The 24,394-nt window shown below is 35.9% G+C and overlaps 2 protein-coding genes across 6 annotated transcripts; one reads left to right on the top strand and one right to left on the bottom strand.

Moving 5' to 3' along the window:
- Positions 1 to 1,067: 1,067 nt before the first annotated feature.
- On the top strand, positions 1,068 to 12,053 carry LOC139977337 (uncharacterized). 5 transcript variants are annotated; one of them, XM_071986624.1, is made up of 11 exons: positions 1,098 to 1,715; positions 2,305 to 2,604; positions 4,216 to 4,515; positions 4,932 to 5,216; positions 5,372 to 5,467; positions 6,079 to 6,121; positions 6,731 to 6,822; positions 7,135 to 7,183; positions 9,143 to 9,229; positions 9,587 to 9,673; positions 10,624 to 12,053. In XM_071986624.1, the coding sequence occupies exons 1-11, from the start codon at positions 1,658 to 1,660 to the stop codon at positions 10,709 to 10,711; spliced, it is 1,485 nt and encodes a 494-aa protein (XP_071842725.1). In that variant the 5' UTR covers positions 1,098 to 1,657; the 3' UTR covers positions 10,712 to 12,053. The 5 variants fall into 5 exon arrangements, with proteins under 5 accessions (XP_071842728.1, XP_071842727.1, XP_071842729.1 ...); XM_071986626.1 differs by lacking the exon at positions 9,587 to 9,673 and having other exon boundaries at positions 1,083 to 1,715; XM_071986628.1 differs by lacking the exon at positions 4,216 to 4,515 and having other exon boundaries at positions 1,088 to 1,715.
- Positions 12,054 to 17,056: 5,003 nt separating this feature from the next.
- LOC139977908 (G-protein coupled receptor moody-like) lies at positions 17,057 to 22,183 on the bottom strand. The gene is made up of 2 exons (XM_071987633.1): positions 21,002 to 22,183; positions 17,057 to 19,977 (listed from the first exon to the last, which is right to left on the bottom strand). Exons 1-2 carry the CDS (start codon positions 21,736 to 21,738, stop codon positions 19,644 to 19,646), a joined length of 1,071 nt encoding a protein of 356 aa, XP_071843734.1. The 5' UTR covers positions 21,739 to 22,183; the 3' UTR covers positions 17,057 to 19,643.
- Between the last annotated feature and the right edge of the window lie 2,211 nt (positions 22,184 to 24,394).

Genomic DNA, 24,394 nt, shown 5'->3' on the forward strand with positions numbered 1-24,394 from the left:
GACCAGCCAAACGTCAAGATTAAGCTAATTGCCGGACGCCAGGTCGTGCATAAGACATACGTAAGACATGCATAAGATAAAAGCAAAGAAATACGTTATGACTCATATCATTTTTGTCTGTTATCAGTGACAAATAAATTAAAGCTAATAGCATATATTAAAACCTAACGCCACTAAAGAAACTGAACCTCAATATAAAAGGGAGAAGCCAATACCAGGGAAGCTCTTAAAAGTTTACATGTAGTCTTAGACAAGCCAAGTTATTGTGTAATATCAAATACCAATGTGACAAACATCACTATGACGTAATGTACATATTTACGTTAACAGAGATACAAATCACAGACACACCTTTTGTTAAAACAGATCCGCAACATCTGAAGAAGTTTGCCATGGTCGACACACCCAAATAAATCAGCCACTCCATTGACGGAAAAAAGAGAAGATATTGAATAAAACGCACATCAAATTTATAAAGTATTTATCATATAATAGTTTTAATATCGTACCTTATTAGAAAATAGTATTTAAATATTAATAGAAATAAATTCGAAAACAAGAACAAATGAAATCACATCAAGCATGATTAGATTTGTATAATGTTGTAATTCCTGTGCGTTGTTTACAGAACTAAACAAAGTACTGCCTATTTAATAATTTCAAGGGAAACAGTTCCGACGAGTGCTTGAATGTAAAAGATATTTAATATTAACTATGAAATGGAACGAAACATACATCAATTGTTAAGAATAATTTATTGATGTTCCACAATTATTTGCAATCATCGTTTTTACCAAGATATTCTTTGACATATTTTCTACGCATGACGAGCCTTGATCAATTTTAAAAATATCAATGGAATGTAAAGATACCGCAGTGTCATCCTCTTTAATTTAGAACCTAGCAAACACACAAAATCACAAATGCTAATTTAATGCAAGAAAAAAGTGCAATACACCTATATCTATAGTATCTGTCACTTATTCATGTTTGTGACAATGGTATCTGTCACTTATATATGTTTGTATTCATATTTATTTATGTTCTGACAAATGAAAAGGCACTCATCCTAAGCATAATCAAGCATTAACAGGAAGTATTATTCTTTATTTAACTTGACACCTGTTAGTGTTCGAGAACAAGTTCAAATCCATAACAAGAGAGAACTTATCAGGAAGTTGTCTTCTCATTTTCTATATTTTGCCAGATGAAATGGACTCATTCTTTTTCATCTGGTGTCCTCATAACTTATCTCAACTGCAAAATGCGTATACATGGTAACCTTTTACACCATTATGTCCACGCTATGTAATGTCCCTCAATCAAACTGAGAGTTTAGCATATTTACAACCATTTGGTATTATTAATCAACTAGTGACATAAAATCAAGCGAATATGTTCTACTTTGTTTTTTATGGTTTGAGACAATAGTGCACTTAAAATTTGTGTGCATTTTAATTTTCCGTGTATTTTCACTTTTACCTCAACACGTAACTGTGAAGACTGTTTCGTTACTGACTTTCGATTTCGGTTAATTGTATACACTAGGACGTTACAATAGTTTACTATCAAACATTTTTTGAACACAACGGACATACTTCAATTTCTCCAGCCCTTACATGAAGGAGTCTTTGGCATTCATAGGATATCATACAAGATGAATCTTAAAGAGAACTTAATTTACTTCGTGCTTCTTGTTGCTACGATCCCTTTTGGTAAGAATATTTCTTTTCTATGTTTTGTACGTATCTTTGAATATTCTTTCTAACAGGACTCGCTTTGTTATCGAGATTACAGTTAACGTTGATCCAATCATTTAGTAAAGTAAACATTGCACTAGAGTTTCAGGAAACGATTTAACATGCTATATACTTACAGCCTCCTTGCTGTCATCTTTACATGGTAGCCGGCTGTTTGTAGATAATACTTACAAATGTTGTTTCAGCCTTACTATCAACATAGTGAGATGGCTTTTACCTAAGGAAAACATTTCTTTGTGCCCTAAAAGGCCAAATATATAACCATGAATAAACCATTATGAACATTTACTTGTTTCCTTACAGAATTGTGATAGTTGTAATACAATTGGCATGTGTTTATTGAAATGAATACGTTTGTTTATGCTTTGGCTTGTATTAATGTATACCAAAATCATCAGGAAGAATGTAACACTTAAAAGTCCCGGATAACTCTTAAATCGTGAGATTGATTGTCCTAATAACTTCAGAATAATATGTCAGCGTATAGACAAATATACTTGTATCCTTCAATAAAGTTTCACAGTGTCCTCCTTCTTTGATTCAGCAAATAACTCGACCGTCTTGATAGTAATTCCAAAAGGGGGAATTATTTCTCTCGAATGTAAACTTATCTCGAAACTTGATACTTTGGTATGGAATCGCAACGGACATATACTGGCCTCATACAGTGATAACTCACTCAGGGACTACAATATTTCTGTGGAAATTGACACCGATCGTTCAGCGTCTTACTTATCGAAACGATCAGCTGATTTACAAGACGCTGGTAACTATAGTTGTATTCAACACCACCAGCAGCAACACATGGTTGCATCGAATACCACATTCCAAATCTTCATTCAAGGTAAATTTGTCATCTTTTCTACGACCGTTTCTACTTTAATAATAATAATAATAATAATTATAAATGAGCGTATAAAGCGCTAAAATATACGAAGTATTCAATAGCGCTGTACAACCCTTATAGAACGCCAACTTGAAAAAAATGAGTCTTCAAGCAAGACTTGAACTGACTGAGAGTGGGAGAAATCCGCACAGATATGGGCAGACCATTCCAGAGCTTGGGCCCGGCTGATGGAAAGGCACGGTCACCATAGGTTTTCAGTTTAGTTCTGGGAACAGTGAGAGTTAGTGTATTGCTAGAACGCAAGGTATACCGAGTATTGACCTGGAAGGACAGATCGTCTGACAAATAGGCGGGTGCCATTCCACGAATGCACTTATACACCAGGAGCAGTACTTTGAACTAAATTCTGAATTCAACAGGCAACCAGTGCAAATAATGGAGGATACTCAATGATGGTGTGCTAAAGTCATAGCAGTCTACAACAAGCCTGGCTGCGCTTTGGTCAATTGTCAGTACAATATATATTCAGAGAGACAATAAGTGACATTTGAGGTACATTAGAATTGAGATATCACCACAAAACACAACAACAAACAAACTCCTGCGTGGATTTCAGTTGTCGATGGTTATCGTTTTTGGGGAAGATTCTCAGACACGTTCGAATTGCCTCTGAAATTCAGTAACTTATACTCGTAACAATGCCATTCATAATCAAAGGACACTTTAATTAGTTTTAAATAAAATTTATGAATTATTTAAAACACAATGTTGACCAAATGATAAGGAAGAATGTTATGACATAATATTTAATAAAAAATTCAAGAAATCATAACTATATTCTAACATCTGATATTTAACTAACAATTGGAAGTTTTCTTAATCATAACTTCTAACTTCATATCTTCTAACAACCAAAACTTATATTTAGATATTTCATGATATGAAATTTTATGACGTGAAATTTCCACTGAACGTTACGTCTATTGATCTTATATTAATAAAAGTGAAATTGGTTACATTGTTATGCTCTTCATTTTTTTTTTCAAGTTTAAATGTCGAGGGGTTAATGATGAACTTTTTTGTCAGGTTAACATTTATCTCACTAAACTTGTTATCGCTATATTCCATAAAAACATTTTTTTTAATTATTATATGAAAGTCATCAATGAAAGGCATTAATAAGCCTGAACAATAACTGGCGAAGAAGAAAATTACTTTTAATGACAAACGGCGACTTTCGATTTAATGCTATCAAAATAAGATACAATAATACATAAAATCGACCATTTCATTCCCAACTGTATGACTCTTTCCCATATCGTAGCTGATGAATGGGCTGCAGCAGTAATAAACCTTTGATCATGAAAACAGCTTTTGTTATATTTACCCGGATAGTTGATTCCCGGAAAATGGATATATCTTCCTAATGAAAAACATGCGAGGGCTAACCAGTATAAACTCGTTATGACGAAGTACTGTTTAGGAATCTAATTTGCATATGAAGTCGAAAATGTTAGATAATGAGCAGATAAAATAATGTGATACATACCTTATCTCCTAATAATTCATTTAAATCTATCAAAGCTAATAATGTGTTACTTTTGCCAGGATATCCTAAACTCAGTGTTAATACCAGCACAACCAGAGCAGGCGAAACCATACTAGCGAGTTGTTGTGCAGACGTCAGACCGCCTTACCTCGAAGAAGTTGATTTTACCTGGTCAATCGGCGATGTACCACTTTTAGGATATTTTACAAATTTTTCTAATGTAATGAACTTTACCGTTAGTAGACATTGCGGCATTGCAACGGTCAGGAACATCACCAGTTATATGGATGGTACAAAACTGCGATGCCTAACCGATAAAGCAGCCGGCCATTTTGCCAGTGTTACGTTAAACGTTGAATGTAAGATAATTATCTTAAAGTTGATGTAACTAAGCATTAGTTTGCGATAACGTTAAATACATGTAGTATTTATATTCGAATTCATCTTACATCGTTGATTGATAAAATTTTAGTTAGGTAAACGACGTTACTTGAATAAATCTGGTAATTGATATGATCTAATTTTCACTTTATGATAAGATATATATAAAGCTAACCTTAGTATAGGCGTAAAATGTGACAAGAACATTCTGTAGAAATGGAGTGGGATACTTCTTGTTGCTATTCTCGTTAGCTGTCCTCCAGGCTACACAAATACCGTGACACTGCTAACTCTTTCTGAACCTTTCAGTTTATTGTACATATTTCTACCAAGAAAATTGATAAATATATCTATTGTGCAAACAAATAACGATATTGATGTTCTTGATTTGTAGACCAGCCAGTCGTTAAGATTAAGTCAATTGCTGGATGGCAGGTCGTGTCTGGTCAGCATGTAGATATTGTATGTGAAGTGCAGAGCAACCCGCTTGCAGAAGTTTACCTTCAGGTGAAAACAGATACTGACTGGACAACTGTCGAAATTCAAGAACAACAAAGGAATAACTCCGAGGACATCTATTTTATGATAATCATTTCGAATACATCGTTTGGATACTATCGATGTTTGGCACAAAATAGCCACGGATTTTCGTTTTCGAAAAAAAAACTTCTGTCACAAGGTGAGTATTTGTTTTTGCATACAACAATACTGATAATTCGGCCTATGTATTTTCCCATGTTTATGAAATGTTAACACATAGTATTGTAAATATCTACGATAATGAAGTGAAGTCATGCGTATGTGTTAAGATTTGTTCTGTATTTCCCTACCTAGATAAAAGGACACAGTACGTGACAGCAGTTGTCATCCCTTGTACCGCTTTGGTTCTACTTTTATTAGCATGCTTGACTTACAAACTCAGAAAATCAGGTATTGTGATCAACGTTTGGTAAGCTAGCTTACAAACAAACAGTGATTAAGAAATAATATTCATATGATTTTTTGTTATATTTAAAATTTTATTCAGCCCCTCAGCTATCACACACAGCCCCATTTTAATTTCTGGTTACTCCTTTATCGTGTTTTATTTCGATATACTTATAATATTTGAAACTGACAGAAACTAAGTTCAAAGATAAACTTACTAAATTTGTCGAGCCCACGATTGCATCTAGATAACTACTTCTGTGCGGAGAACTTGACGGAACGGATTCGTGGGGAACTGAATGTCTGATGTTTTTTGGCTGTACATTACCAATTAATTATTTGTTTTATTGTTTATTGTACTTTCTATTTATTAGTTTCCACTCATACCACAATCATTGCTTCCATTTATGAGATCTGGGTTTCGAGCAATATCCCATTTCTTGTTCCCATGAATTTGAGTCATCCTTTTCTGCGAGTGTGTTAGGTTATCCGACTGTTGTGATATCAGTTAATGTAACGCCTATCCGAAATATTATTTATGATACTTCATTCAAGTTAGAATATATTTTAAATTTAATAACAACTCCTCCATCTTCCCTTTCTTTTTCTTTCAGTTCAAGTTCAAATTCAACATCCCTTGTCCATACGTTTTACAAGGTAAAAATATTTCCATTTCTTTGAAGTTTTTTTCATGAAAAATGTGGACTTCAAAGGATTCTGTTTCCCTTCGATGTCCCGTTTTTTATTTATGTCAAGGGGGACATGATGAGGGTCGGAAGGGAAGGGGGCACATAAAATTTACAAAGCAAAATAAGTAGGAAGATACAACTCTTTCTGAATCACTTCTACCTCCAATATGCTGCTGATTTAAAGCTGATACAAGTTTTGGAAACGATGAAAATCGCTTCGAGAGGATAACCCTCATTTTACTGTGCCCAACACGCACCCCATCTCCGTCTCTACTTTGAAATGTCTGACGACGCCATTACAGTTTTGGCACACTTTTCAAATGAAAATAAAACACTGTCTATAATATTTTGACTACAGACGTAACTTCGTGAATTTGGTAAATGTAGCCCGCAATCGACATTGTTTTCTTTATTTCTGTTGACTTGTATTCTGCTTCATTCAGTTTTATTTTAGGTTTATTTGTTTTTCCATTTCAGAGTCTGTTTTGTTCTAAATAACTGTCTTTGCAAAGGAAAAACTATTGTCATTATTTATCTGAAGAATAATTAGCAATTTGATCCCTCTTTCTTTATTCAGTGATTACATTCACCGGCTTTCCAGCTCTCTGCCAAGTAGGCAATATCTCCCCAGGACAGCCAAAAGTTCCAACACTAACAGAAACCTAGAAGGTTTGCATAACCGAACATAGATTATCCTTATCACATTACTAGTCCAGTAGTACACAACTTTGGCGCACATTACGCCAATGGTTCAACTCATAATTCGTGGAATGTATACATTATAAACACTTATTCAACGCCGTGATCATATCGAAACATGAATTTGTTGTTAACCTATGTTTACCGATGCTTTGTCATGACGTCAGCATAATAAACTAACCCAAAGGGATAACATTGGTGTAACGAATATTAGATAAAACCAAAGTACAGTGTTATACAAAAGTGTGTATAGTTTATAATACTATAAAAAATTTGTTTCAGATACGAGAAATAATACGGAACAGGCCGGTGCATGTTCATCATCTGTTAGGTAATATCGATTTGATCAAGTTTCATGCAAGTTTCCTCGTTATTTATATTTATTTAAATTTAATTCAAATGAATTTATCTATATATCAGAGAAAACATAGATTGATATACGATTAATTTATTTTGTTTGTACTACGATAGTATCGCACTAAAAGTAAAAGAAACGGAAACGAGATAACAATGGACTATGGAGACTATAGTTAAGCATTCAACGGAATTATGAGCAAGTCACATATGACTTTGGTTTAGCTTTATATGTACACAAAAGCACATGTAAAGTTCACTCAAAAACACCCAGTAAGGATGATTTTTTTCTAAAATATATACTTCAAAGCACTTGCATTTTCAGTATGAGCAGTATGAATATTATGTTTATATCAGATAAAGGTTTGAAACCGTTCATACCGTCAATAGATATTGAAGGGACAGTTTCGAGAGATATTAGCATTGCAACTGGCTGCTCACAAACGTTTAATGCGATGAATATTGCACAAATGAGTTTCCTGCTTGCAAGTCTTATAAAGTGTCGCGCGTACGGGGATATTCGAGAAGTATACCGAAAAAAATAGGTAAAGTCGAACTGAGGGTAACTCTCCGTTTATTGTCTTCCGTATTGTGTGTCCACTTCCACCATCGCTTTTTCTTATATATTTACCCTCTTTTCTTGCCACTTAAATGCACATACAAAACAGGTACCCAAAGTTACAAGGAGACATTTAAAGCGTGCATAAAATTCGAAAGATAACCATAAAGCCTACATTTAAAGCATGAATAAAATGCAAAGGCAAACAGACTGATTTCATAGCAAGAGCTACATACCATGGATGGCTGTAGATAAAACCTGTAACAGTAGAAAGACCTTTCAACGATGTTAGACCAAGAAGTGCTATTAACGAGACATTGTAAGAATCATACCATTCTATTATTATTATTATATGGTTCCTTGTCCCTTCGAGGCTCTGGATGCCATGGTTCGCTACTTCGTTCTATCCTCCGCTGTTCGTGCCAGATCGTGTAGGCTTTTTCCTGTCCAATTCGATGTCTGCCAACCAAGTGAAATACTCCAAAAACCACGTAAACACAAACGCACCTCGTACGCAAAATGGGGACCGGGATTTTCCTCAAGTCACAGGAGCGGGGACCAATAAACAACTTATCCACATTTCCAGAACAAATGGAGATATATCTATATTTATAAGACCACGCAAACACACTTTCATTAACAAGACCACGCACACACACTTACATTAACAAGACCAAAAGTAAGCACCTACATTTTCAAGACCAATACCACACACCTTCATTTACAAGACGAATAAGACATATCAACATATCTCTGACCAGAGAATCCAACTAACAGTAGGCTCAGCACATATGAACTTACTTAATGTGGCAAAAAAACATACACGAGCACGGAGTAACTTTCATGGCATTATACATGATTACAGTGTTTCGTGGGAGGGTCGATCCGTGGGAATTGTAAAAAGAGACCTAGACGGATACAAATCGAGGCCGATTTTCACCGTTTGTCGAAACCTGTTTTCTCGGGCCGTTGCTGATCGGGTTTGGGGGGAATGGTGGGGCTGTAGGCATGCCGACCTACTTGTGCAGAGGTTTCGTGTACAGTTCGGTGCCGGGGGGAGGGGGCGTTTTTCTGGTTGGTGGAGTAAATGTTTGTAGCTAATAGTAAACGTAAGACACTGTACACTTTAATAAGTGATATTACATGATTCAATTTAAAATACTGTATTTGTGGACTTTTCGAGGAAAATAAAATAACTTGGTGCGTGTTTGGACAAGAATCATATTAATAAGTTATGAGGAATACAATTCAATTATCTTATAGTAGAGAATCGAGTCATTGATAATTGAGTGAGTATTTTACGATTTTAATTGTTAGTACAAATTGTTTGATAAATATTTTTTAACCAACACTTTCTTTGCTTATCTCGTTTTAAAGAGCGGAGACATCTACTGTGAGTTTATCGTCGACGAAAGTAAGCCACTGCTGCAAATATGACGAAGGGTATGACGTAGTTGTTCAAAGGTAATTCAGAAGATACTTATTACGGGAATACAATGTCACTATATATCGACTACTTATATAGGGTTTATTTTTACAAAATCAAATCCATATTAATTCATTAAGCTTTGCTAATCAGATAGATGCTTCAAACGTGTTATACATAATGCAAAAGTCAAATACATGCAAAAAAGCTTCAAAAATTAATCAGGTAAAGTTTAAAGGGCTGTTTCAAGATAAATCAGTTGCTAAATACTACAAAGTGATTGAATTACAATGGACAACATGTAACTGCTATTTAACTTCGATTAAAATTGTAAGTTCAAATTGTTTGTTAATGTTGTTTTAACCAACACTTTCTTTGCTTATCTTGTTTTATAGAGAGGAGACATCTACTGTACGTTTATCGTCGACGAAAGTAAGCCACTGCTGCAAAAGTGACGAAGGGTATGACGTAGTTGTTCAAAGGTAATACTAACAGAAGAAAAGTTATACATTCATAATGCGGGAATACAATGTCACTTTGCAATTTGAATCATGATACAAATGGAAACGTCCTAAAGTGCACGAAAGTACTTTAATCTAGTGAATATGCCTTATGGACCAAATATAAAATTCATATAACGCCATGTGGTTATTTATTATACCGAGATATCGATTACTTATATTAGGTATAATTTTACAAGAGCTTCATTGAGCTTTGCTAATCAGATATATGCTTCAAACGTGTTATACATTATGTCTAAACAGCAGAGGCAAAAGTCAAATAAATGCAAAAAGCTTCAAATATTAATCAGGTAAGGTTTATTTGTCTGTAACTAAATCCATACAAAGTGATTGAACTATTGTGGCTGGGTGGAACCGTATTACAAATAGACAACATGTAACTGCTATTTAGAACCATGGTAGCCTAAATATTTGTCGGATATATGTTTACCTCGTAATATAACAAATACAAACAATAATAAATAGTTATATAACTATTGACCGTGTTACATATTTTGGGACACATTCAAACTTATAATGATGTGCTTGGTACATTTCGTGGAAATGCATGCCAAGACACAATATTTTTGACAACATGATTTAATGCTCTCTTTGGAAAATGGATATTAACACAGCCATATCTTTGCTCTTTTTTACTGTTGAGTGTGTGCAGGCATGTGATGAATAAGTGTAATAGGACACATATGAAGTTTGATATCTAAATTTTGACATGTGCTCGTTCTAGCCAGCTAGGCATTAACCCTAAGCATGAGAATGATACATCATTAAAGATGTCAGAAACAAATTCAAATCATCAGTTACTTCAATACTGGTGTTTTTATCTCATTATGTTACTTTTTTTCTCAAACGAATAACGGAGCATTAATGATGATGATATTGTATGTTTCCTCTCTGCTTTTAACATTTCACAGTGTTCCTGTCACACCCAATCAATATGCTTACAGTCATCTAGAAAGGGGGTTCATCAACAAAGGGGAATACGAACTCCATCAACAGTGATCTGGAGAAACGTAATTGATGTTCGCATATATACCCTGTTATATGATATAAAGCTGTTTGACTTTATTTATGCTTCGACAAATTTAGTACACCCCATTCATTATTGTTAAAAAAAAAACTTGAAATATTTCTTTCCCGCTTATATGAACTGAACTCAGCGAATTTGATTAACTGCAATTTGAGTCGACCTGTGACTTATAGTTAAAACTATATTGTTGTGGTGTAAATGTTATAGCTCAAACGCACTAACGTTTCTCCTTTTAACAGAGAGAGAGAAAGAGAGAGATACGTCATAAATGTTTCAATGTTTGCTCTATCTACGTTACGTTATATACACATTACGCATCACAGCCTCCTATTCCGGTGGCTAGATACAAACTTGGAATTAAACTGTAAAGAACAAAAGCAAAAATCCAGATATACTACTTCTTACTTAACTTGTTACCAGGATCATTCGTCTGAGAGTAATGAGAAATGACCAATATTTTGTATATCAGACTGTCTATGAATTCTTAAGTAAATATCACATTTAGATTTTCAGCTGGATTCTTGAGTATAAATATTTATAAATATATATATATATATATATATATAACAAGTAAAATATTGGCTCGTGGAATAATATATGCCATCAATAACAATTGCTTGATTTGTTATCAGAGATTTATCAGAGTATAGAATCATAGAATCATTAAACAGCCAATGCATTAGCCCTTTTTTGTAAGACGTCATTTCACAATGTTATTGATTTATCTTACTTATTTTGTCTGTCTTATTTATCAAAATAACTGTATAAAGCAACACCGATTTCATATATAACCTCAAATTAATAAGTAATTATACTACAATGAATTTCGATGCCTTCCATGCATAAACAACAAAATGTATAAATGTTAGAAGGAAATGTTTGTAACCACAAACAGTTTAGTAATCATGTCTATTCAATTGGTACGTTAGTTTTAGATGATTTCACCGGTGAGTTGACCTCAATGACAGCTGTCACTTTGTCTTGTCATTAAAGTTGTACAGTCAATTTCAGATAAAATGTTGTGTTATTACAATACTTATATTACTGGCATTGCATAGTTTTCACGTTCAAGGTTTCGTAATATTATGTAGAAACAACCACGGTGATCAAGCAGCTGATATAGGATTGCATAAACCGCGAAATCCTTCACGAATGTAACTTATCCCATAATTTTATTTATTTTGTGACTTAGCTCACCACGAATCGTATTTCTACCTTCTTGTAAGTGAAAGTGTTTATTTGTGCATCTTTTATATTTTATTTGATATTAATAACTCGAATGGCGATTTTGAAGAACCGTTATTCAACATTCCATTTTTTTTTTTTTTTTTTTGTAGAACGTTCATACTGTTGATTTGAGTGAAGTGGCTCTAGCTGATCCAACGCTCGAGCAATAATTCTTTCTTTTTGCATTATTGACAGCTTGTTACATCTCCTTATGGTCCTTTCAATGTATGGAATGCATCCATAAACATTAAACATTTGGAATTATAATGGCATGGTTTTAACAAACTATATGGACAGAGATTTTCACCACTTCTGCAGTGAACAAATGAACTACCAATAAATTATAGAATTATTGCCACTCGCCCTCAGAAAAAAAATGGATTGTTGTAAATTATTTCTCAATTACGCTTCATTGTAAAGTCCCAGACTTCCTGAAGCATTTAAGTATTCATAACCCATTTTTTTTCTTTATAAATAGTGTCATTGGTTACTTTAAAAAATAATACAATCATCGTGTTAAACATGCGCAAGACATTGGGGCATTCACATACCAAACGAATATAAAAACTGTTATTTGCACTTATAATTTCACTTATAAATGTTAGACGATAACCAATGAAATTGGGTCCAGGGTTAAACAATCCTTGGCCTGAATAAATTGCTGTTTAGAAACCATTTACCAAGCTGGTATGGAATGTACAGTTTGTAACTAAATAAATTCAATATAAAATAAAACTGTTAATAAACTGCTTATCCACAGTTATCATGACTTTCGTATAATTTTCAATGGAATGGGACTGTTGGAGAAGTTGGAGATCAAAGTAAATGTTTTGTCACATTCAGCCATTTTTACATGACTATACAATAGTGAAACAGCAAGCAATGACCAAAAACTATGAACACCCGTAAAGCTCAATGCCCTGTATATGAGTGAACAATAGTAATGGAGCATACAAAAAGTGCTCTGAATTGGTTCTATATAACATTATTTCCTTTTCGTGAGAGTGATGGCTGTTTTTCGTGTCAAACTTAGTGACATGTTTCTCATGTGATACAATATGTGATTTATTGCTAATTTTTTTTGAAAACAATATTTGCAATTGTTAGACATACTTGGCATTGTTTAGCTCAATGTTTTTGCAACGCCGTAGATACTTACCAAAACTAAATACTTGGCAGAACAAGTGCTTGTATTAACATTTGTTATGACTGTCCTATGTAATGTCCCGTTATTCAGTAGGCCTCTCACTGTGTCACGCTGGCACGAAAGGACACGTTGCAACTCTGTAACTACCTACTACCCTACCGTGTCTTCCTGACCACTAACAAACCTCGGAGATGAAATAGGCAGATGAATTCCGATGTCATCCCCTTTCGGAATCTGGGCTGGACGAACGCATTCAACTAAGCAGTAGCCTTGTTCGTTGTTGGTATGTTTGGTACAGGAAACAGTGTAACAGTAAGTTATATCACGCGTTGCTTGCAATGTACATTAGGGTATGTTGACGAAAGTCAGGTGATGAAAGTTATGTGACAGGGCTTCACTAACGTTTAGAAAAAATGTTAAGCTATGTGTTCCTTTCAGAAACTAAGTTGTACTTGTGTTTATTATTTATTATCACAATCTCGATCGCTGTCATTTAAAACAACAATTGGTACTAGAAAGGGCAAAATTATTTTCGAACAAAAAATTGTTTAACAATAAAGTAAATACCTTGCATACATGTTTTGGAGCAACATGATGTGATCGCCGTCAAGAAATCATCAAGACAACACGTCCTTGAAATTCTTTTAATAGAAACAAGAATACCTTTAGTAATCCAAGGGTTCCTTTTGCTTCGTCTCTTTTGGCATTTACACGGTATTTGGGAAATCATTGTATACATGGTTAACAGAATTGAAGAAATTACGATAGGCAATGTTTGCGTCATTTTGCATAAGCACATTTTCCAGTGAATGTCCTGAATTTTGGAAACGAAATTCTCAATATTAGAATTGTTGTAATATCGTATGCAGGCTGTAGTGTATGCAGGTGACAATCCTTGGGTGATGAGGGGGGGGGGGGGTAGATGTACACCTGTTGAATAGTTTGTTGAAAATACCCGTGGTTGATAGCAGGGCCAGAGTGACAGTGTAAAATCTGCAGAGGGATATTATAGTTTAGTTAAAACATCCAATCGGATAAAATAACAACGTTGCATAATGTCCCCCTATACCCAGTGTACAGGGCATGTGATCAATGCTGTTAAAGTACCCTAAACGGACATAGGGGAATTGATAAACTTATTCGATACAATGAGACATTAAATATTAGGATTTGATAACTGTGCGTAACGGTCATACTTTTAATTAATTCGTACAAAACACCAAATAGGGTAAGGCAACGATAGACTCAGCGAGCCCAGTTTGAAAGTGAAGGATTCTTCCAGTATTTTATTCGATCGGAAGGGGTGTCTCAGCTATCGTAAAATCTTCGCTGAAGTCTAAATCCTATAGCTTCTTCCGAATACACAATGAAGGGGGTGGATGGGTTCTCTACTTTGTAGAAGCTCCTCCTCTTTGAGTAGGCAAATCACAACAAGATGGATCCTATGTACATTCCGCACCACAAATGGTGGTACTTGAATGTTATTTTTAGGTTATGGACAATTTTGTAGTTATATTCACCTTTAAGTTGGCAACAAAGGGGCTTGTTTTTAGTTACAAGTTTTCATAGCTTCGAAAATGTCATACTAATTTCATAACATATGGAAAGAGAATGCCAAATGAAGCAAACGTACAATTTACAACAATGATCACAATTTCGTTATGATAATGCACGTTTCCTAACAAAATATTACTTTAATAGTGTCTAACTGGCTACTCGGGCGGGGAGGGGGGGTCTCTGAAGGTTGTACCACAGCAGCTTTCAAAGTTCCTCAATGTCGTGACCGTAATCCTTTTGTCACTCTTTCTCCATCTCGACAAAGAGGTTCAGTTCACTTTAAGCTTAGCAAATCAATTTCTGAGTAGAAAGCGTCGACAGAGAGAACGGACTATACATTGTGTCGCATATATACTTACATCACAGGACATCGCTTATTACGGACTGCCTGGACTACTATATGCATACACCGCACAGCACTGATCCTTATACGTACGTACATGCAGTTTTCACGCAGTTCAGAACGAAACTAATTAACTTTGATAGCGTGAATGGTAAACAATCGGTTAATAACACCAAGCCTAAAGTAGTTAACTTAGACCCCCCCCCCCCCAAGTGCTATGTCGCAGTTTGCTAGCAATTCACATGACTTAGAAATGCATAAAAAAATAATTCTAGGCACTTAAAATATCTACGAACAGTGAGACGGGTGCCGTGGTATTAGAAACATTACCAGCTTGGTTGATAGAAATGATAAGAAAACTAGCGTGCGTAGACTTGTATCTCGTCTGGTATCACATTTGTCAACTTAGAGAGCCACGACTGAAAATATCCCAAAGTTTTACGCGCGTGGGAATTTACTACTTCAAAGAACACCGCCTGTGAGTTGGTGGCAGTCTTCCGCAAACCAGGATGCGCGGCTCCTCATAATATCACAACTACATTATGAAATGTTTCACCGAAAGGAAATAAGGGCGCTATTGAAGAACTTAGCATGAATAGACTCCGGATGTGTGTGATTCATTCGCAGATGATCATTTATGTTGGCAATGTCATATTGTTTCTTCATTTCATTTAGACGTTGAAGAACGTTTTCTGAACCGTCAGTGAATTTTCTCGGAAGAAGACATTTTCTTTGGTTACAATAACTGACAACTTCTTGATTTTTTCACGCAAAGTATAATATTTCCCACTGTAACCAAACAAATGTGATTCCGACTATTGATGAGTTCTTTTATAAACTTAAATTCTTTTTAGAAGTTGAACTACTTAAAAGTAAACTTTTCTTTTAATTATGAGAAGCTGCATAAGTCTTTAAATTGTAAATGTTTTGTGTGTGTGTGTTTTTGGTTGCTACAGTATCTGCCGATGTACATCGAAGTTGATTTCTGTGTTTCATAATATGTGAGATATGTAACGTTAAAATATAGGTTGCTTTATTTTCTAGCTACTCTGGAGTGATGAAAGCAGCAGTATGTATTGTTGGTTACATAACGTGAAATGGAGAAAACCTTAATTTAAGCTTATAGAATGCCAAATAATTGCCAATATATTGAGGAAAATTGCTTTCCAATCAGATTCAGGGGAGCGAGTAGACGGGGGGAACAAGTGGACGGGGAGTGAGTAGATGGGGGAGCGAGTGGATCATAATATCTGATATATGTCACGTGACCATATAGGCTGCTCTATCTTCGAGCTACTCGTGAGTGACCAAAGCAGTACGTATTGTTGTTTCATGACGTAAAATCGAAAGGAACCAATCGTGGTGCAGTAAATCATTTAAAACGAGCTAAAGTTCAATTTCGAATATTCGAAATTTCCAATCACGTATATACACTCACAACTTGTCAAATAAATCAATATCTCAACAAGGAATGTAATATCTGATGTAATTTTACCAGCAAAGACGATTGTCGTGTTGCATGATATGAAAAGATACCAGCAATAATATTTTAACTAGGATGGACGGGTGGTTTGGTGGAGCATCTTTGATACCTTGATTATGGATTATAACGATAGCAAATAACCTTCCACTAAACCACCTCTCCGGTATCAACAATTGTCCCCCACCCCAAAGAAATAAAGGCTAAATAGCTAGCTTGGAGAACCTCAGTACACCTCTCAGCTCTGACTAATACGTACACGTGTAAGTGACTCAACCTAATTTTTACGAAAATATTTACTTGCCGGCTTCATTGCAAAATATTAGTTCTCCAAAGTCCACTAAAGACCCCAACAGCTAAGATAATAGCGATCTTTTACGGATTGAAAACCAACGGTTGAAATGGCACATGTCGCCTATACGCAACCTATGAGAAATCTGAAATTGTTTGACAAAAATCACGGTACCAAAGGAGAGCAAAATTGGCTCAAACTCCTCAAATCTTGTACAGTGTTGGGAAAATGACAACAATCATGTAAGAAAAGAAAAAAACACCAACGAATCATCCATGAGATGTGTGACCACCTCTCGTGTATTAGTATTCTGACACAAGACTTTTTCTTCTTCACTTTTACCAATCTAAATTCTATCCTAACGGTGTAAATGAATGTCATAATGAGGCCTAACCAGTTCGGCAACTTGTGACCTTTTTCCTACCACAATGACATATAATCGTGAACAATGGATTTGATTCTTATCATTTCAGCTCTTAACGACTCCTTTGTCATTAAGTTTGGATTTTAAACATTAAAAATAAAATAATGGGTTACAACTGACAACTTTTCTTCATTTCGTAATTTGCTGAAAAATTGTGCTATCGGCTAATATTTGTAAGTAGGCGATTTCTGTTTGTATTGCATTTCTGTCTGATTCTCTGTTACATCGATTAATGCTTGAACATCCTCCACTCTTCTAAAAAAGTAATAAAATTGGTAACCTATCAGCAAGCTAACAGGAATCACTACGTTTCCTTATCAACTTAATGTTTATAGAACACTTTGCAGTGTTTGACCTCCGTTGACCTCACTATTAACTGGAACAGCACCAAAACAATAGGTTTCTTGTACTCCATGTGGTCAATCTACATACCAAGTATGACTTGATACACATTTCCAGTCATCGTGTTTACAAATGGCGCCACTGATTACACACACACATGCATGCACACACATCCGCCTGCATGGCTACAAAGGTTACGATTTCGACACCAACAAAGCATTTGTCGAGCCATCAAGTTACACTCACACTTTTATATCTTGAGTTGTTGCGCTACCGTACTCCATGGAGCAAAAATAGTTTACCCTTGATTTGATAATATGTCAGCCTAATGAAACTGTATTCGCTGACTTGTTAAGTCCCACAAACTTCACATTCACGTTAAACTAACTGAACATGTTGATAACAAACGTGTAAAATTGTCGAGATATCGTGTTATCTACTGACTTCACAACACGTCACTGAGAAAAAAGTGCAAATAAATAGTATCAAATGAAAGATATGTAGTGTTATACTATAAAGCGCGGTATAGAGTCAGAAACTTCTTTATCCCTCAGAACACCCGAAGGGCAATGTAGATCTACCTTGTTCAACAATTCGCAGAATCTTTCAAAGGTGTCACGGTTTGATGAACAAAGAATCTTTCAAAAGTGTCACGGTTTGATGAACAAAGAATATTTCAAATGAAAAAGGAGGCTACAATAGAAATTAAAAGCTTTTCGTTAAGCTTCGTCACAATGATACAGCTATTTACGGTTCAAAGTTAATTGGATTCGTTTGTTTTATTGTTAGAGTGTTTTTTTTCTGGGTATCAGAAATCTCGTCTATTGTAAATCGGTAAAGTTGCGTACACTTGCATTAAAAAGTACCGACAAAAACATTGCATGGACATGAGATTTTCACAGAAGCGATTTGGAATATGGTACCACTTTGTATAGTGATATAACCGTGACCAAGCTGTCTCTCAGACTTGTAGTGAATTCATATATATGGCACATATATGGCACATGGCACATTCACATATATGGCACATGGGATACCATTAACCAACTACTCCATAAAGGTCGTAAAGTATCATCGTATCCCTCTTCTTTCAAGGATGGTGACAAAGAGATTAACACCGACCATGACATTGCTAATAAATTTAATGACTTTTTCGTCAATCTGGGGCCATCACTGACAAGTAAAATCAACCACAAACGTAAATCACAGGAATCTGTGAACATTGATGTTAACACTCATTCCATGTTTTCTCATCCTGTCAGTGAGGAGGAGTTGTTAAAAACAGCCACCTCTTGCATGAAACCCGATAAAGCAGCTGGATACGATGATTTTAAGCCTGGTATTGTAAGACAAGTTATTCTATTTATTACCAAACCATTAACCCATATTTGCAATTTGTCGTTCAATACCGGTATTTTTTCTGATATGCTAAAAAATGCCAAAATCAAGAACAGTGAAAAAACTTCCAGCCTCTACCGGGATTCGAACCCGGGCCTCCCGCTTTGTACGCGGACACCCTAACCAACTAGGCCATGGATGCTGATTGTATGTCCAGAGGTTCTAAACCAGTAAGGAAGGTCGTAATTCCACTGTAGGCGTTTGTCACCTGTATCGAACAATACTAGTTCTGTTTTCGGTGACATATTTTGCCTTACTCTAGAGATCAAACATGATGCTAACCAACTCGAAAATCATTCGTGATTCCTAAAGCCGGATCTCGAAAGAGATACTTTGAACAGACTTTATGTTAATGAAATGGAGGTAAACGACAAAGGCAAATGAATATATCTATCAATGAAAATCGTAATGAGTCGGAAAATCAAGAACAGTGAAAAAACTTCCAGCCTCCACCGGGATTCGAACCCGGGCCTCCCGCTTTGTATGCGGACACCCTATATATACATATATATATATATATATATATATATATATATATATATATATATATATATATATGTATATATATATATATATATATATATATATATATATATATATATATATATATATATATGTATATATATATATATATAGTACATGGCACACAGGAAGAATATAACGACCCTTGATGCATGTGCATATTGTGCATATGTCAATATCTCTCGAATCTCCTCATCAACGCTCTAAGGAACGAAGACGGTTCGGGAACTCGACGGCACCTCAAGATGCAAACGAAGACTTGTCTATAGAGAGGATGTTTTAACCCATAGATGACTGGGTTGACAACACTGTTGAACAAAACCACGTGTGTCGTATAATTCTCATCGATTCGGCAAGAGAAAAACGTACACGCGGCTTGAGGTGTAAGGCAGAGTATGTACGCGAGAAAAATGATGAATAGATTCTTTGAAATCTGTATCTCTATGGTTGTGAATCGTGCAGAGTTCGACTTCTTACTATCTGTGTTTTCTGCTTCCATCTCATGCCTGAAATAGAGAGAAGACTTAAAATGAATCATATTAGTTGTTGTTGTAATATTAATAATAATAATACTAATAATTAATAATAATAATTAACAGTTCTTATAATAGCGCAACTTACAATAAAGTCTCGCCGCCCTGTATTTAACCCTGGTCATTGGTAACTTGTCACACCTACACACAAAAGTGTGCACAATTCAAACAATCTCTCCTTTTTTTAAATGAACCTGGACATGCAAACCAAACAACCAAACAACCACACAACCAAACAACCACACAAACAAGCAAACAAACAAACAACCAAACAAACAACCATACAACCAATCAACCAAACGACGGTCTCAACCCCAGTCCCCTTACAGCGAGACTGTGACTGTGTGATCATCGTCAGGTGTGCATCATGATTCGTTGTGATATGCACGGCATTTTCCTGACCCGACACTTCTAGCGCATGTACAGAATTTATATACATCGGCAAATATTACGCTTATTCTGATCGTCTATAGATACCGCACAGTGTCGCTTCGTCTGGTTTGATAACAGTGTCAATTAATTTTGTACTGTGGTCACAAGCTGTTTCGTATTTTCCCGCCATAGGCAACCCTTTTGACAATTGGTCTATGACATATAACCAAGATAAAGCGAAGGCAACGATATACGAACGAATTTATTCGAGTTTGAGCATTGGGAACTCATTATTCTTCAACGTGATACTTCCGTGATGTGACCGTTTAGGAGTTGTGTCGATCAGAAATAGGCTAATGTACCTCTCACCTGCACACCCGTTTGTTCACAGCACTTTATAAAGACAAAGAAATCGACGTGGAAGGGTCTAATTAATTTAAGCGGATAGACTAAAAAAAGCCCAAAGATATCGTGCCAGTGGAGTACGTACTTCTGGGGATTACGTAATTCTGGGGATAATACGTAATTCTGTACTTAATTCTAGGGATAATAATTTGAAAATGCGTTAGAGATGAGACATATTCCCTTCATAATCAATCACTCAGTTAAAATAATTTATATTTACCTAGTTTGTGTATTTTCATTCGATGGATTCCCGGAGGTTCTAGTTACACCATGCTTTTCAAGTTTCCTATTGTGAATTATAACTTTAACCAGGATTCCAACGTAGCAGAAAATGATCGCCGTCAACGGAATTGGATAGAGTACGAAAGTCAGAATATCGTTAAACACGACGGTGGTCGGATGGTCCTTTACTGGAGCACATGTTTGAAGAACGAAATCGTAACCCTGCTGTCCAATGCCAAAGACGAATGAAGGCAATACTGCTACCGATATCGGGATAATCCAGATGACGGCGATCTGTACGGCGACGTATTTGGACTGATATATCTCTTCATATAGTTGCCTGGAAGCAATTATCACAAAGAAACGGTTGATCGCGATCGCAGCTAAAGTGTATATACTCGCACCAATGCAAGAGTGTACCACGACAAGAACGGCCTGACATACTGGTTCCAGAATCGAGTCGTAATAATCGTAACCTTGAACCCACGAAAATATCGGAGCTACGCAACACGTGAGAAGATCAGCTATGGCCAAGTTGACTATAAAGGCAGTAGAAATATTCCGAACTCGATTGGACAAGACAACAGCAAGAATGACAAGTGTGTTACCTGGGATCCCTAAGGCCGCAACAACGTAGTTACTATATATTAATACTTTGGCAGCATGGTTGATAGGAATCTCCATACCATCGATTCTCAAATCGTCCATACTAACATTGGTCGACTGATGAGCCATTGGTCGCTGATATCAGACAATCTTTCTTCCTTCGATTAAACTGTCAAGAAATTTCTAACGTCTAACGTAACATAGAACAGTTACTACTAATTACCAAATGGTATATCTGTAGTCTGCGTCAGCAAATATAGGGTTGTAAGGAAAGGTACGGTTAGCTGAGAGGTATTTCATGGTCACTAAACATTAACACTGGTGTATACTTTCTATAGAGGAATACTGTATTTGCCAGATACGAACTATACAACTGTGACTCTATCAACTACATTTAGTCCGTTTCTCGAGAACAGGCCCCTTAAATGGCCTCGTTTACACAATGAAGCCATTAGCAAGGCAGTATTTTCATTGTAGGATCAGTTCGTTATTCCAAGAACTATCAAATTCTTTATTGTTCTTGTTAACCTTCACCACACCGCCAAGAATAGTTACTTTGTCAACGTTTTCGGTTACTTTTCTCAGAAATTGAGGCTATTTCGATCCGTTTTGCAGTATTCCTGTATGTTTTAGTAAATTATAGGATTTTTAGGGGGAAGAGAGGGGAAGGGGGCAGGGGTTACCGGCAGCAGATTTGATAGTAAATATTCATTGCTTGAAATATATTTTTTTCATATTTGTTCTACCCATTTCATCCTCCGCTTGTCAAATTCAGCATATGTAATTAACCCTTAGCAAATACAGTTGGCAGGTCAACGAACATAGTTTAGGTTCCCTCGTATTGAAAGTGGAATAGCGAAAGTACTTCAAACTTAGCTGAACCACTACACCACTTAAAAACTGAAGCACCCTCAATCATATACAAAGTTGTCGTACCAGGAGAATACTTCTTTTTTACCCTTGTTTACTCACAAAATGTTCAAAGATAAAAAGTGTCCCATCATTATGCAACTGTTCTTGTGGCGTCACAATAATGGCGCATAAGCGCCATGAAAATGAAGCCATCTGCGCTATACAGTACGTATAGGCCTATGTAAGCTTTTGAAAACAAAGGGTGACAACAGGCCACAACAGGGGGGAAAGTAAAACAAACGCACCGGTGTCCAGCGGCGGCGCTTTACTTTAGACTGCTACACCATTCACGCAGGTTAAATCTTAGGAGCACTCTACGTTTATCGTTATTCCATGGAGTTCTTACTCCATAATTATTCTAACCAAACTCGTGGAAAATAAAGCAAAAGTACGGTCGTCGTGTCCGCTATCGTGCAGAAACGTGATGAGCGATTAAAACAAAACCAATGTGTTCTTTTTGAACGCCATTCCAACAATACGTGCCTAGAATCTTGAGGTTGCACACTATTGACTAATGAAATCAGAAGATATGATATGATCATTTCGCTAAAGCTATCTGAAATAATGTCCAGGCGTTCACATTATCGTAGGCCTACTTTCATTAAGGAAGTGGAAATCTCAGGGGACAGCTTCGCCCTGCTCCCCACCCACCCCCTCCCTCAGTCAGTACGGCCCTGGAATTGGCTGGGCGCTACTAAGTTGAAAAAGCAGCGCCAAGATTATTTGTTTGTGACATAACTGGGCGCCAAATGGGAAGTAACGGGCGCTCTTCGGCGCCCGCTTATTTCCTCTCCTTACTCTGGATGTAAAACACACTTGTTCGTCCGTGTGTGTGTGGCTTACATAATCAGCTGTACACTAATTAACCTTTAATTTGTTTAAGGTAAAAATGTATGATCCCCCGTGCGGCATGCATTTTTTTCATCTCTATGTCTCGAAATTAATCAAGTCAGAAGAAAACAATGCATGTTCATATCAAAACATTTGTTGGAAGTGATCAATAATAATTTTCAAGATAGAGCGGGAAACAAGTTTACAATTACTATATTATGAGTGGTTAGTATATGACAGTACTGTTCGATTCCCGTGGCTTAAGATTAAGCTTATGAAAAGTGGGGGCGGAAAGAAGGAGGCCTTTTCGTGTTTTTGTCTTGTTTTTGTGTATGTGGTGACGAACAGGTGTTTTAGCAACTAATATAGTAGTGTCGTAATGTTATTCGTCATGCTATTCAATTTTCAGATAGTTTTAATATAGTAAGGAAATATCAAGGATGAAACAAGTATTAAAGCAGCATTTTGCGTCCTTTTCTATGATTTTTCTCAACCTCACTGATTCCACTTTGCCATAACGACATACATAACTAGCTAATCTATTTATATTTTACTTCAAATGGTGGCATAAAAGTCGAAAAAATTGCAACTTTCAACTTTGTTGTTCTCCAAGATATTTTCCGTTGGGAACCCAATAAACCTCGCCCATAATATGAATATTTAAACATTACGAACGTCATTGACAGATACGTAATATAACACCACGCTTGATTTGTGTACAGTCTATATGGCAGTTGTACCAGGGAGTTGCATAACAACTCCCTGGTACAACCAACGCGGTCTTGAATCTATTTTTAGCAACGGCTCATAACTAAACCTGCATCTCTGATTGGTTGAATTCAAACTAGTGGGTTTGGCGGAATTGTATGCGATTAATTTTAACTGTGAAATTTGTCGAGGACACTCTTCTCATTTATCGACATAAATCGTTAATTACTCGCTAATTAACGCTCTTGGCAGGGTGAAACTTGGATGGTATCTTAGATTGCTGTTTTATGATTGATACATGTAAAAAAATCGATGCACATGTTAAAAAAGTGGA

This window comes from Apostichopus japonicus, chromosome 12 (assembly GCF_037975245.1).
Source record: "Apostichopus japonicus isolate 1M-3 chromosome 12, ASM3797524v1, whole genome shotgun sequence".
Lineage (NCBI taxonomy): Eukaryota > Metazoa > Echinodermata > Holothuroidea > Aspidochirotida > Stichopodidae > Apostichopus > Apostichopus japonicus.

Excerpts from the sequence above, each read along its gene's own strand:
- LOC139977337 (XM_071986624.1), top strand. The coding sequence starts at position 1,658 with ATGAATCTTAAAGAGAACTTAATTTACTTCGTGCTTCTTGTTGCTACG. Across the intron at positions 5,468-6,078 it reads TTACAAACTCAGAAAATCAG|TTCAAGTTCAAATTCAACAT; the intron begins GTATTGTGATCA and ends TTTTTCTTTCAG. Across the intron at positions 7,184-9,142 it reads GCATGTTCATCATCTGTTAG|AGCGGAGACATCTACTGTGA; the intron begins GTAATATCGATT and ends CTCGTTTTAAAG.
- LOC139977908 (XM_071987633.1), bottom strand. The coding sequence starts at position 21,738 with ATGGCTCATCAGTCGACCAATGTTAGTATGGACGATTTGAGAATCGAT. Across the intron at positions 19,978-21,001 it reads AATGAAAATACACAAACTAG|GCATGAGATGGAAGCAGAAA; the intron begins GTAAATATAAAT and ends TCTCTATTTCAG.